This window comes from Molothrus aeneus, chromosome 17 (genome assembly GCF_037042795.1).
Source record: "Molothrus aeneus isolate 106 chromosome 17, BPBGC_Maene_1.0, whole genome shotgun sequence".
Lineage (NCBI taxonomy): Eukaryota > Metazoa > Chordata > Aves > Passeriformes > Icteridae > Molothrus > Molothrus aeneus.
In genome coordinates, this window is record NC_089662.1 from 6,374,404 (window position 1) to 6,389,776 (window position 15,373).

The window sequence follows — 15,373 nt, forward strand, 5'->3', positions numbered from 1 at the left end:
CATCTTTCTACTTTGATGCTTTCCTGATACCCACATCTTGATAGCTGGCAAAGTTCCAAGAGTTTGGAACTGAGAACAAGGAGAGCACCGCTGGTTGATGTTTGTATGTATGACACTTCCCTCAGCTTTCTAGAGAGTAAATATTACAGTGTTGTAGTTTAAATAAATAATTTCAATTAATTGCCTGTGCCAAATGTATGTGTTCTCTGAGCCCATCAGCTAAATTTTCCTTGACCTGGTACATATATGGGCTGCAGATCCTGTGGGGTTCCCAGATGGGCTGATGTCAGAGGGGCGTTTAACTCTTGGTGAGGCTTAAAACCCAAAATGCAAGAAGTGGAAAGATTGAATCCCCCAACTGCCATGCAGTGAGAGAGTGTTGTGTGTGTGTATCTGTGGTTTATTGGACTCTTAAGTACCATAGTAAGATTCCATTTTGAAGTCATCACCCCTTGCCCAAGCACAAAAGCAGCAGATGAAGAAGGGCCTGGGATGTGGGATGTCTGTCCCAGACAACTGGTGCAGCATCAGCAGTTCTGTGCTTTCCCTGGAGACCTGGGCTACAGACAGAGAGCAATGTTCAGGTTTCATTGCTGCAGAAATATTAGAGCAGTGCATTTTCTGGGTGGCTATGGACGTTTCATTTAATCAGACTCTACTGCAAAGCCTGGCAGATTGGGGAACGAGAAGGGGGCAGTGTGTTCCATTTTCTTATAAAAATAAAAATGCAAAAGCATCCATCAGATAAAGCTATTTGGATCCTGCTGCTGCAAACAAAATAGAGACATGGAATGAATTCTGAAGAGCTGGGTCTAGCTGCAAAGTGGTTCCCATGAAGTTACTCTGAAAGAACCAAACGTTTTTGTTAGTGTTATGGTACTGCAGCTTTTCTGTAGTGAAAAGTGAAACAATTTTTATGGCAGTCAAAAACTCCTTTTGAAGGTCATTGACAGTGGAACATATGTGTTTACCTTTTTGGCTGTTGGCTTTCTCTCTTTTGACAGGAAAGGAAAAAATCTCCAAAGGATTTTCCTGGCTACGTGTTTGCTGCAGAACTTTTTCTTTAGACACTTTTAAATGAAAATTTTAATGAAAATTTTGGCCGTTAAATTTTTTATATAGATGAATTATCAAAAAGGTCACAATTAAAAATAGCATCATGGGAACTATTTGATTTTAACCTCAAAAGGAGGAGAAAAAATATGTTTAAAATAAGAAAATGGAGCTTTTGAAGAAAGGAGGAAAAATTGATGCTCTACCCATGCCCCAGACAAGCTACAAGAGATGATAACATCTGCTGGGGTGGAGACTTGCTTAACTACAGGCACAGTTGAATTTAAACTGAACTGCAGCTCAGAGCAGCATGGAGGAAAAAATGCTGCTTTAAGTGTCTGAGGAGCTGGGGTTTGGGCTGAGTTGTGGGGGAACTATGGAAGGCAGCCTCAGGGGCTGGACTTGAAAATAACCCTGTGGATGATTTTTGGTTGTCTTCTAATGGTAATTATGGTCTTTGATCATATTTACACTGGATGTCAGCAAAGCAGACCTTCCAGTGCTGTGTGGAACACCTTTGGGAATGATTTTTGGTCATCTTCTAATGGGGAAAGAACAGAAACCTCTGGGTTCAGGGGGAGTTGGTTTGACATATTTTACTATTTTTCTGGCTCTCACAAGAAGAGTTGATTGAACTTTCCTAACCCTGTGAATGTACCTAACCTCCACAGATTAGAATTAACATGGTGATTTTTTTTTTTAATCCCACAAAGATTCTGTGCTTAATTTGGAAAGAAAGGGTGTGATTTTGTTGGTGTCTGAAACTAGGACAAGGGGAACGAAGCATACAGCCTGATTAGTGCCCCTGCTTATCCCCAGCCATTTTCTGTCATTCTGGTGGATTACTCAGGCTGTGATGATAGCCTGGCATGTTCTGGAGCACAGTACAAACTGCCTCTCTTTAGGTGCTCATAATTCACACTCCATTAGGATGTTGATGTAGGGAATGCTTGGCAGGATGTCAGGGCTTGCCAGGCATGATGAGATTGAGTTCATCTCGTTAAACTGCATTCTGAAGTGACAATTCAGTATTTATATATTTTATTTTTTTCCCCCTCAGCAGAAGCAGCCCCTTAGCAGAGCATCAGGGCTTGCTCTGAACAGAGAGAGCCCTGCAGAGGGGCCTGTGCTGCCCACCCTGGCAGCCAACAGCTCAGTATGTGCCAGGCTGTCACAGGTGTTGGGAATTCATGCAAGGCAGTGGGAAGGTTTCTCTTCTTCTCCTCTGAAGCTGAACAATGGAATTTTTATTCATCTCAGAACTGATTCATGGCACTCAAGTCTTAGTACGTGTCACAGGGAGTCAGCATCTGACTAAACAGAAGAATTTTTTTTAAACGCTTCAGGAGCAACAATGCAGTGACAAAGTTTCAAGTGGAGAAGTTAATGTGCTGACTCTTTTCTCAGCGTAGCTGAAAATAGGTAGGAGGTGAAATGGTCAGTACTTTAGCAGTCTGATGGGGAGCTGAGCTGAGACTCCCACTCTGCATTTTGCCCACAGACATCCCAAATTGTTGGACTTGGGGACCTCCCTCACCGCAGCAGGTGATATTATCCAGATGGGTGCTTGATGTTTTCCCTTCGTTCGCAGCCCCAAACCACTTCATCTTTTCTCAGGGGCAGATCTCCACGGGGAAGAAACCTAGAAAAAAGTCCTGGGGTCAAAACCAAGGATGAAGTTAGTGACAGCATAAAGTGAAAGGGCTTGTGAGCCCTTGTTTGAGCCAAGGGTAGAGCAGGCAGATGAGCTGAAAGGAGATAGCTCCAGGCAAATCTCCTCTGCAGGCAGTCAGGTCCTGTCCTGGCTCTGCTCTACCTGATCTACAATGTGCTCTGAAGGCTTCCTTGACTCTGCCAGATGGGTTTTTCTGTGGTCCCTTGCTGGAGCTGTCAGTTCTTCATGCTTCATAAGCTCAGGTTTGTATTTTGGAGCAAAGCAGGCGATTCATGTGCTGAGGAGCCCAGGTGTGAATCCAGGGAGCAGAGTCTGCCCAGGCTGATGCCCTGCAGCATGTTTGGATGGGAATTGTTCCATACTGCTGCACCTGGATAAGAAAAGCAGTGGGGATGCAGTCTCTTTGCTCAAGCTTGGACTGACTTTCTTGGAAAATACAAAATGTTATATTTTCCTGAGCTTTGCAATAGGAACAAATGAAAGTAAGCATCCAAGTGATTTCCCTTCCTGATTTCCCCCCTGGCTCCTCAAGCTGAAGTTTGGGAAAGGATAACAGCTACTCGCAGTGTTTTGCCAGATCCTGGGTGTCTTGGGTGGCCCATGGTGGTGCTGTGTGTCCATGTGCTTTGGGTGCCACTGTGCTCTGTGCTTGGAAGTGGTTGGGTAATTTAGGAGCCAGGCTGATTGAGTTGAAAGTCAGTCAATGCCTAATCTCAGGGCTAAATCAATACCAATTAATTCTAAAGTACAGGAGGGTCTGCAGCACATGCATCATGCTGGGTTCTTTTTGTGATGGTGGCAAGCCGCAGTGGAGGAGAAAATTGAAAACAAAGTGGAAAACAGAAAGATTGTAACAAGTACCTGGGTGGAGGAAAAGGAAGTGACAAGAGATTAGACAGTGTAGGGATAACAGTGAGAGACACTTCTGTCTCTCAGAAGTGCCATCAATAAACATCTATCGTAGAGTAATTCTGTGTAGGAGTAATAATTATATAATGATGACCTTGTGATGAGGTATTGCAGGACTCAGGTAGATTTTTCAAGACTTGCTGGCCTCTGAGCATGGAGAGCCCTGTCAGCAGCAGAGAGGAAGAGCTTCAAAGAGTTGTGTGTGGGAGTGATGTAGAAGAGGACATGAGGAGTGGTTACTCTTTCCTTGGGGGAGAAAAGGGAGCAGCACCGCTCTTATTTTTCCCACCCCATAATTTCAGGCAAATCCAGTCCTTGGTGGCAGCTCTTCCACAGGAGTGGCACCATCCTTGAGAAGAGCTGCCTCTTGGTTGGCAGCTGAGAGTTTAGTTAAGGGAGCTCTCCAGAAGGTGCTCTGCTCTGCACGGGGCACCTGCACAGTCACCTCGCTCCTCTTCATTTGGTACTGGGCTGCCTGGAAGGAGCTTCTGGTTGGCTGGTCTGACATCACTCAAAATGACAGGAAATATGATAATGAGATCTAATTAATAATGAATAAAATGATGGAATATAATTAACATCAATCAAGAAGAATGTAGGGAAAATGGGTCTTGTGAGAAATTCTTTTTTCGCCAAGTTTTAGAAGACACAGATACTGGGTAAGCATGGTAAGTATGTTAGGGCTTTGTCCTAGAACAACATGGCCCTAAAAATGTGATTGTGATAAGTGGATTAAAACGTTGATCATGATCAAAAAGCAATTGTCAAGGAACAGCCTCAAAGGCAGGAGGCCTCTCTTGAAGGCCTGGTGATGCTCAGTGTTTTCATTTGATTTGGAGCAAGCATGAGTTTAAACCTCACTTAATTCACAGGTGATGTGGACATTAGAAAGAGAGTAAATAGTATTGAGTGTGGAAGAGCTCTATAAAGCTGTCTGGAGTTTTGCTTGCTTTCTCTTCAAATAAAATTCGTTTTGTTACATATTTTTTGTTATAATGTTCTGCAAGGTGGTGCCATCAGGACAGGCAAGGGACTACAGAGCCTCCAGATGAGGTGTCTCCTCCAGGAGCTTACTGTGGTCTTGGGAGATGCCAGCAGAAGTACTGAAGATGAGAGCACAAGCTGATATTTACCTCTGTGTGCGTTTCTGCCCTTAAATGCAGACTTCAGTTCTGTTCTCAAAAGGGCGTTTAAAACCTGGGGAGGTTGTTAGAAAGATTCAAGGCCAGGAGAAAAAAAAATGCCAGAGCATGAGAGACATAGAGTTCTCAGTCTGTTTAACTTGTCAAAATAAGATTGAGAGATAACTCATCTGCACTGCAGAAAAGTCTGTGTAGTGAGAACACAAAGCAGCTCTTGGGGTGGAGAAGGGCACTAAAAAAACCTGATGTGTGAAAGCTGAAACCAGGCAAACTTAAGCCACATCTCTAAATGTCAGGTAGTAAAATAAACTGTGCAGGCAAATGGCAGATTCTTCATCTCTTGATATTCTTCACACCCAGAGTGGATAGTGCTTTAGAAGATATTCTTTAGCCAAACATAAATTGTTTGGCTGAGCAGAGCAAAATCAAAGCACCTGTCAACACTGAGAGCTTGGCAGAGTGACTCCTGGGCCCTTCTGGTTGTTGGCATCAGTGAGGTGCTGTGTATCTTCATCCTGCATATTTGAGCAAAAAACTTCATCTCCCCAAGGTCATCCCGGACCAAAATCCTCCCTTAGTGAGGTGTTGCACTGCAGCCTTGACTGACTGCTTAACCTCTGTTGTTTGCTGCTTAATTGGAAGAGGTGCAGGGAATAAATCTGGTGACGCTGCAGAAAATGTCAATACTGCTCTTACTTGTTTCAGATACCACTGACAAATTAAGACAAATGATTTTGCCAGGCAACACCCACATAGATGCATCTCATTTACCTTCTGATTGGCAAAGGTGTCAAAGCACAAAGATTTCAGGAAGGGGAGGAGGCACAGCCCCTATGCCATGCTCCACACTGACCAGAGAAGGTTGATGCTAGGTGACTGTTGCTTGTGAAATATTTTTGGCTCACTGATGAGAAGTGCAGTGTCATCCATATTTATTTCCTTTCCAGGTGTGCTATCCCTGATCTGTCCTCCTCTCCCAGCTGATGGGGATGGATAGTTTAGGAACCTGTATCTCCTTTCTGATATCTAGTGCGTATGGTGATCTCTTACCCTGTTTCAGTCTGGCTCTGCCTCTGGCTACTGTGGTTTGGGAGCTTGCCTTTTTGACAAAAAAATTATTCTCCTTCTGTTTAAAGGAAACTTTCAACAAAAAGAGACTGTAGTGGGAGAAAGGTTTCTCCAACCTTTCTCCAGAATAATGAGAGATAATTTGTAAGATGCAGGAGTTGCTCTGCATCCCTGTCTGGAAGAAGAGGGAGGAACAAAGGATTTTTGTCCTTTATTTCCATTGTCTTGTTTTACAGAGATTCTCAGTTAAACTTTTGTCATTTTTTTCCTTTTTTTTTTCCCAGTCTGCAAAAGCAATCAGGACTACTAGAAAATGACCCACCCAGCAGTGGAAAGCTGTGCATGTGATGCTCTACATCTGAACTTGCCCTGTGCCAGCTAAATCTCTGGTACAGTGCCCTGGTGCTCCCACAGTGCTGCCTTTCCTTGCCTTTGAGCCCTTCTGCTTTATTTCCCTGGCTTTCAATCAGGAGATAGTTGATAGAATAGAGCAAGCACCTTGCATTGCTCCAAACCCATGCTCTGTCCCAAGCCTCTTGTTTGTTTCCAGCTGTGGATGAACAGTGTTTTAATTTTGAGTGTCTCCAGGCACATCTCATTAGACTGGGGAAAGAAGAGATTTTTTTAAGCAGATGTTGCTTGGCTGGGCAATGGGTCATTTTTAATTTGTTTCCTACATTTATGTCATTTGATGCTTTGACTCTGGCTGCCAGCAGAGCTCTTGTGAGGAGTAACCTCAAAGGGCAGGAGGATGAGTGCTCTGAGTGCACACGAGGAGGAAGGATGGGCACTGGTGCATGTGGATGACTCAGAGATTGTTTGTGGAGGTGAATGCAAGACAAGTGAAATGGACCATCAAGCCTGCCCACATGGCTGTGGGATGTGCCCTCAGAGGAACCTACAAACGGCATCAGAGGCTCCAGTGAGCTGCACAAGGCTAAGGAGGGTGAATCAAAGGGAGCTGCTCTGCACTGATGGGGAGAACAAGCATGGCCATTTCACAAACCTTCGCTTTTGTTGATGCCCATCTTGATATTCTTGCCTGAAGGTTTGGGTTTTGAAAGCACATGAGAAATATGTTTTACATTTGTGTGACTTCCTGATTTATACAATGTGCTTCATGCATTGCTCTAGGCACACAAACAGTACAAACTGTAGTTAATGTTAACCCAGAATGTGGAAATTCGATCCCCTCAGCTCACAGGGACATGTGTACACAGGCTGCACCATATTTGGGGACAGCAGCTGGTACAGAGCCCTGGGGCCAGCACATTTACCCAGTTGGAAACATCATGATAGTAGAGAAAAAGGTACTTCACAGCTGTATTGATAGGAGAATTTTTGTCTTTGCATTTCCATGTAGATATAATTGGAGAAGTGAGATAGGAAGCATTTCTGATATCTTACGGAATTTTTTTTCCAAAGTCCCTCTTCCCACCAAGATCTAAAGAAAAGTATTTTAGGTCAAGCAGCCTGCTACAAATAACAGTGTATTTTAGGGAGGTTGTTACAGATACCCTCATATTTCCAAAGTAGTTCAGAAAGTGATTCACCAGAAGTTCCACCTGAATATGAGGAAGAACTTCACTGTGTGGGTGCACTGGAAGAGGTTGCCCAGAAAGTTGTGGAGTCTCCCTCACTGGAGATATTCAAGAACTGTCTTGATGCAATCCTGTGCAGTGTGCTCTAGGATGACCCTGTTCCAGCAGGGAGGATGCATCAGATGACCCACTGTGGTCCCTTCCAACCTCACCCATCCTGTGATTCTTTGAAAGATTTGCTTTCTTTAATATTTGGCGATCCTGAGTTCTCCAGACTCAATAGCTGGGTCATTTCTCCTCTGGAGGTGGTACTCAAAAAAGTTGGAAGGTTTCTGAGAGTACTGTGGGTCAGAGGTTTGTTGCCTGAATCCAGGGTAGTGACTGAGCATCTTTAGAGGATTTAGATAATTTTGCTTTGTTCAGAAAACTTGTAGCAGATGTGTTTTAGGATGAGTGCTCTATGTGGGATGAAATCTGGAGCTTCCTAACACCAGCTACAGCAATTAATAGTAATGGTATTCATTACATATTCATTACATAACATGGTTTGTTCTGAGAAACAGACTGCTTGAGATGGAGGATGAAAATAGCAGCTGTTAATTTCAGAGGGCTGAGCCTCTGAAGACTGCACCCAGGAGGAACCAGAACCTACTTAATTCCCTCTATGCTGTGGCTGAGGGCGTCTGTCAAGGGGAATAGTCCTCTCCAGGGCTTTCCATGCTGGTGCCACCAGGGAACATTTCAGCTGTGCCCAATATTCCCCTGTGGCAGGTCTGGGAGGGTCCTGCTTTGACAGCATCTCTGGTGCTGCCTGGCCTTTTTGTGCCCTCAATGCCCACCAGGACCTGCCACTCTTTGTGCTGTTCCACACAACCTGAGTCAGCAACGTGGGATTTGGGAGAGGCTTGGAGGCATCGGCTGTGCCCATGGTTGCTGCTGCTGTGTTCCCTGACTGGGTAGCTCTGGGTGTAGCCAGCTGGTGTGGCTGCCTTCTCAATGGATAATTAATTGGTTCAAATGGTTGGAGCAGGTAGGGAGGGTGTGCATGCTCTGAGTATCTGCTGGGCCTGGCATGGTGGAGCAGTGAGTGTGTTCCAGAGGTGACTCGGGAGCTGATGATGAAGCAGGGCTGGGTAAGGGAAATTTCCTTTGTAATAAAGGAATTTTATGTTTTATAATGAAGGAATTTATTATAATTTATATGTTTATAATATATATATATATTATATATATATATATAATTTATTATAAAATTCTATATTTTATAATAAAGGAATAAAGAAATGTATTCCCTATATAATAAAGGCTGGTCTTCCAAAATACCTCCTCTGCTCCCCCTTGGCCCTGTGAGTGCAGAAGGCTCTGGGAATAGAGGCTGACTGCCTTTTCTCCCCTTGTGTTCCTAGATGGTGATGGCCGGAGGCTGAAGGGAGCCATCCAGAGGAGCACAGAGACCGGCCTGGCTGTGGAAATGCCCAGCAGGACCGTGCGCCAGGCCAGCCACGAGTCCATCGAGGACAGCATGAACAGCTACGGGTCAGAGGGAAAGTAAGTCATCAAAAAGGAGCTGGGTAATCACTCGTGGGATGCACTGTCCCTGAACCTATTAATTTTCCTGCAGCATGATGGACGATGTGTTTTTCTGACTTGCCTGTGCTGCAGGTGTACTGCCCATGCAATTAGAGCAGATCTCTCTGTCTGCATAGCTGGCACATACTTGACTGTTTATATACTTTTTTTAGTGTCCTCATTACTCTGAGCTGAAGCAGATACCCATTACTTTTAACCACTTTGCCTTTGGATGAGTAATTCAGGGTCAATAGCAGAGGCTCATTACTGCTCGTAAATTATAAGCCAGTAGTTTCTAATGTTGCACAATAGTTTTCCATTTCCCCTGTTTCAAAATAGCCCTTTGGTTTGGGGCAGAAGGAAGTTTCACGGTGCTGAAAAGGGTGAAAGTAATAAAATACATGATAACATGGCAAAATTCTGGTATCAAAATATATATTCTAGAGCCTGAGTGTACTTCGGAAAAAAACCTAATTTTGTTTCATCTGAGTTAGTGTCCTAAAAGAATGTGTTTCAGAAAAGATTTTTGACTGCAAGAGAAGTTACAACATGCTTACATTTAGACTTTATACCAGAGTGCAAAGCAGGGGATATTTAGGCCAGAACTTGGAGACCTGACTTGTCTCCAATTCTGGTTTTTGTATTTCCATTACTTGAAGCCATATATGGAAATTTAATTATTTTACTAAGATGACTATTCATGGAAATCTTTGGAAGCAAAAAACCCACAGTGTTTAAAGAAGAAGGCAATACATACCATCTGATTTTGTGCTTTCTAGGTGTGTGGCCACAATGTTTCTATACCTAAAAGGTGTCCTGTTCAAGCCAAGGATTACACTTGGCATCACTCTGTATGCTCTCTCGAGTCCTGTGTGGTATTCCAAGTACACTGTACAGCTAAAATGCTGAGATAGTCCAAAGGCACTCTCAATTAATGTGATTCTGGTGTTAAATAAGTAACAGGCTGTAAATTAAGAGAGACTTTCTTTAGCTTTAGAAGTAGGCTAATCCTGGAAAGGCATCATAGATCTGTGCTGAAGGTTCAAAATAGTAATGAGGCACAGACTGCGATAGCAATCTTGTCACTCCAAAGCTGTGATGTACCTTATCTCTTCTGTGAGCTGCTGTCTCCAGGGAAATTTTCCTGCTACACCAGCACAGTCCTGTGGCTTGGAGTTCTGCCTCCGCTACTAGATGCAGAGGATTAATGATTAAGTTCATTCCCTGGGCAATGAGGAGTAAGAATCTGCTTTCATGCAGGGCAGAATTCTTTCTTTTTTATATTTACATAGCTTATCCTCCTGGGAAGGGGTGTAGTTCCCTGGATGGTTTGTGTCCTCTCACTGCTTCCATCAGCTGCTTTTGTGGAAGAGGAGTATTTCTGCCAACAAAATACTGCACCCCTACCAGTGCTGTCTCACCCTGAGGGCAGGTGACATGTAGCTACCAGCTGGACAGAAAAAGGAAAAGCCTGATTTGCAATGCAATTGTCTTTATTAGAACGAGCCTAAGGTTTGGTATTCCAGCCTTGAGCCCTGCCAGATCATCCTTGCCAGCACCTCAGCCAGGGATGGGGTGGTTTCTTCCTTTCTCTGAAAAGTGTGATTAAGTTGTTCCTGGATGCTTTGTTCCTGGGTGGGATAATTAATCTCTTCTGAGAGCCCCGTGGGAATTGCAGCTATCTGTCTGAGCCACAAGTGATAAGCAAACAGGGCTGAGAGTACAAAGAGCTAAGAGGGCTCAATTCTCTTGAAACATGGTGGGAGGGGAGTTTCTCTGCTTTCTTTTCCTGCTGCAAAGAATGGAATTGTTTGGGGAATAGCTTCGAGGAACAGAAATGTGTTCTCCTAAATCAGATTTCTCTTGACCTCTCTCGTTTGCTGTAGCTGTCTTGCCAGGGAGGCAGAATGAAGATTCATATGTCTCTGTTAGCTGTGGCAAGTTGATTTTCTTTCTAATAAAAGCTGGGTTTGTGACTGGTGCAGATTCTCCCAGGTCAGAGAGTTTTCAGCAGTGACTGTCAAACCCCTGGTTTCCAGCAAGGCAATGCTGTTCTAGCTCTTTCCACCCATGCATCCCTTTGCCGTGTCCACGCCTGGAAAAAGATGGATTCACAACCTCTCAACTTCCATGTGTTCTTATAATCCTTATCAATTTAAGGACTAACAGGAAAACTTCCAAAGATGGCATGCTGAAGTGATCAAAGATTGGTGAAACTTTGCTGCAGCAGGCCTAAATACCAGCCCTCAGCCATACAAACTGCTTTTTAGGAAGTGTTGCTCACTGACTGCATTTTCATGTTTGTTGCAGGGAGCTGCTCTGTGCTAGTGCAAGGTATCACAGTTTAAGAATGTTCTGAGGTGCATGGTTTTGAGCAATGCTGCTTCCATGTGAATACCAGCATGCATAAAATCCAGATTTTTTTTCATGGAGAGGCTTATTATGTAGGGGAATACCTCTGAGGTGTGCTTGGCATTCTTTTGAATACTCCCTTTAACTGAAAATGAAGTATACTGGAGAGTAGCTGGGCTAAATGATGCATCTCCTGGAATTAAAGCTCATATAGCATGCCAGGAAACGCTGACATTGTGAACACACTGCTTCATGTAAATTTTTGTCAGACAAGAAGTCCTCCAACCTTCTTATCCAGATTTTCTATTGCACAGTGGTTGTGCACTAGTATAGGAAATGAATATAATAAAACTCCATGTGAGACTTTGTAGAAGGAGAAGTAGATATTTACCATGAACAAAACTGTTTTCAGTCATTCCCATGTCCAGGTTTCATTCCCTCATGCTCTCACCACCCCATGTGGGCACCAAGCCTGGTGAATCCAGGTGCTGGAGCCAGGCTGGGTTGTGTGCTGCAGGGAGGACATGGGACACCATCTGTCAAGCCCTTGCTGTGTCTGCTGAGTTGTTCTTCACAGCAGACTGGCTCTTGGACTGTGTTTTTCTTACACTTTCTAGGACTTACCTGCTGCTTTGGAGTGATCTTTCACTTCAGGGTCTTGCTCTTTTTCGTCTCTGTAGATCTCAAGCAGCACTGCCACCTTTTTGTTCCCTTTTTTGGGGGATCTTTCTATGGCTACAGTCTGCCCTCAAACAGGCTATGGAAGTGATGTGCTCTCTAACCTTGTTGTCTGTTCTTCCCCCTTTCATTGGAGAACAGATCTGCTGCAGCCAGGTTGGTTGTGCTTTCACATACACAGATGTTCCCATTCATAATTCATCCAGAACAATCTTAGCACTGGTTACAAATCCTACAGCAGTGAATATTTTCTTCTATGTCTATTCTTAAAGATTCGCTTGAGGAAACAGTTGCCTGCTGTAGTAAGTGCCTGTGGGGTAGTCTCAGGACACCAGGATTGCTGCAAGGATACAATTCCCAATATAGGAATAACTCACAAACAGCCCTGTGAGATTCAGCAGAATCTCAGCTCCATCCTGGCTCTTGCACCATCTACATCTTGTTTTGGCTGGGTTTTGCTGCAGCTGCACGAGACCATGTACAGCATTCAAAAAGCAGTAGATTCTGGACTTGCATGTAACTTGTTCCTGCCAAACACTTTTCTTCCTGAAAATGGAGCAGAAAGATAAAAATGGACCTGGAACAAAAGTCTGCTAGCTGCCATAGTGCCTAGTGAGTGGTACTCAGAGGGTTTTTGTTCTTGCTGGCTACTGCTGAGATGATTAAGTTCTGGAGAGATCAGGTGATTCTTACCTTAGAAAAGCACAGCAGGTGGTGACTAACAAAGACTTGGAGGATTGTTCTGGTATTATCTGAGATGAGTGTGCAGGTCCAGTGAGGAGGCATCTTCTTGTTTCCATCTCAGCTCTCTTCTCCTTGGTGAGGGCAGTGCTGCCTGAGCCCTGCCCTGTTGTGCCCTGGGCAGGAGCAGGACACAGCCTGGCATAAGTGCCACCTGCAAGGGCATCTCACACCTCTTGGCTTTCTTCTGTCTCTGGTACCAGCTCTGCCCCTGGGCTGGTGTAATCCAACACTGGGACTTAGGCTGGGGAAGCTGCCTGCCCCTCTCTGCTTCACTGTGGAACAATAATTAACAGGAAGCAGGAGAAAATACTAGCCTGGGTTGTGACCACATGAAAATTCACTTCCCTTCACCAGAAATTATCCATCAACATTCAAGAATGACCAAAAGACTTGATTCCTCAATGCCCCATTCAGGAGATTCATGTTGCAGCTATTCCCTGAATGTTTCTTGTTGGACTTCCAAAGCCAAGAGACTTCTAGACTCTTTTATAACAGATTATCTTCAGGCCTCTTTTTATCTGAGTCCTTTAAAAAAATGTAATGAAACATGCTAATATTAGTTCAGGCTGTAAGAAACCAATGTCTTTTGAGATGGAAACCAGGAAAGGCATGGAGATTATTTCTGTAATGTATCAAAAAATTCCTTAGGCTGTTCAGCAACAGCACATCCTTTTGTGCAGGCAAAGCTTGACCAGCACAGCTTGGAAAGGATGTGACCTTGAGAGCTGTGGTTCCAGCATGAAATACAGTGAATCCCACCTTCAGCAACCCCTTGGGAGCAGACAGAATTGCTCACTGAAGACAGGTAGCTATCTTTTATTCAGTGCATCTAGATGACTAGTGATTGCTAAAAATGGAGCTAGCCTGGCAAGGTGGGGAAGGGAGTGGGGGAGGTCTTTGTGCAGAATTCACTGCATAGTTTTTATAGCACTGTTTCAGTGGCAGAATTCACAGAGCAGAGCAGAAGGAGCGGGATACGCGAGCGGAGTACAATGTGTTACAGCGCAGAAGACAGCACGTCACAGTGCTAAAAATGCTACAGAAACTGGAGTGGCCCAGAGAGAAACAGAGCTTGTTGAGAGGCAGAGTTGGAGATCTTGCCTGGCACAGGAGAGGTGTGCAGTTGGGGTTAGGGTGGGTTTGGGTCATGGAAAACCTTCCCAGCCAAAGTGAAGGCTCCTGCAGCGTTCACATCGACTTTGGCAGGTTAAGGGGCTCTGTGCCCAGTCCCTGGATGCATATTCCTCCTGCACACCATAAATATTTGAAAGATGGGGTTATGGACATTGGCAAGTTCTGCCTTCTTCCTTAGCTGATAGATTCTGCTTGGCTCCTGCCTGGGAGATGCGATTTAAAAGACGTTAGCATGCAATATGGATGAGTGTGATTGTTACACAGAACATTACTGCTCCCTGAAATTGGAGTTCTGATGGGGTTTTTTTAATGCTCAAATAAAATAACTGTCAAATATGTTATCAGTCTCAGAGGAGACTTCCCTCTCCCCATTTCTTCTGACTGTAGGAATCTGTTGCTGTCCCTGTTTTTTAAAGATAGAGCTGGAGAATTTAGCTCCATGTTAGATGTAGATGTGTGGTGTATCTGTTAGTTCAGCTGTGCAAGTCAAACCACTGAGATGCATGGCTGTGTTTAGGCAACTTGCTTATTAAATGCAAGTTTGTGCCATGAGATGATTAAAAAAAAGAGGCTTTTTTATTTACAAGAACAGCACAATAATTTCTGAACCCTGGACCCGGACACATCCCATGCACATAGCAGACACAGTGGAGCAGCTCTTCAAGAATGTATCACCTCTGGAGACTTGAGATGATGGCAAATCGGTGTTTGTGTGGATAGTGTAAATGAATCCATGAAAAGAACAAGACAAAATGTTATCTTCTAGAAATAGCTGTGTCTGGGTGTGCCAGGGGGTGGCTGTGTTGAAGCTGTCTGGCCTCACCACCTCGCTGAACCCGGAGCAGTGGAGCTCTGTGGGAGTCAAGGTGTGCAGCGTGTGAAACAGAGAGACAGGAATGGGGATTTGGTCCAAGGGTGAGGACACAAAATTCTCTTATCCTGAGAGAGCTCCTGGACAAAAGGGTGTTACACCCAGCCTGTGAAGGGAGATGAATGCCTCACTCTGTATTTCTTCTGCACAGGCACAGCAGCGAGTGTGTGGCCATTACACATTAGTACAATCAAGACCAGTCTCAAAGTCTTGTAAGACTTATAAAAAGGTATAGTATCAAGAAGAAAAGAAAGGGAATATGTGGTCTGTTTTTCAAACTGATAATTCACAAAGGACTGATGTGTAAAGAGGAAAAACTGGAAAAATATTTGGAAGGAGAAAGTAAAATAATGCACAGGAATAAACTCTCTGGGAAAGATTTAAGAACAGGTTAGAAAAGCAGCTGTCCTAGATGGTGTAAATAAGGCTGCTCTGGTCTTGGGACCTGGGTGTGACTGACCTGTGGAGATGCATTCTGACCATATTTCCTGTGAGTATTACAAGATTTTGACAAGCTGATTCTGCAAACGCTCTCAGCAGCATAATGGGATACCTGGCATACAGAGTCCCAGGAGCAATTTAAAAATAGATTTAGAAAAGAGGTTGGACAAACTCTGCACGGACAGGAAAAGAAATT

The 15,373-nt window shown here is 44.2% G+C and overlaps 1 protein-coding gene across 1 annotated transcript in view; it reads left to right on the plus strand.

Annotated features, from left to right (window-relative positions):
- Nucleotides 1-15,373, plus strand: part of RIMS4 (regulating synaptic membrane exocytosis 4) — a 55,812-nt gene that overhangs the window by 22,424 nt on the left and 18,015 nt on the right. The window contains exon 2 of the mRNA XM_066561862.1: nt 8,795-8,936. Coding sequence (XP_066417959.1) covers nt 8,795-8,936 — 142 coding nt within the window. The remainder of the gene's footprint in view (nt 1-8,794; nt 8,937-15,373) is intronic.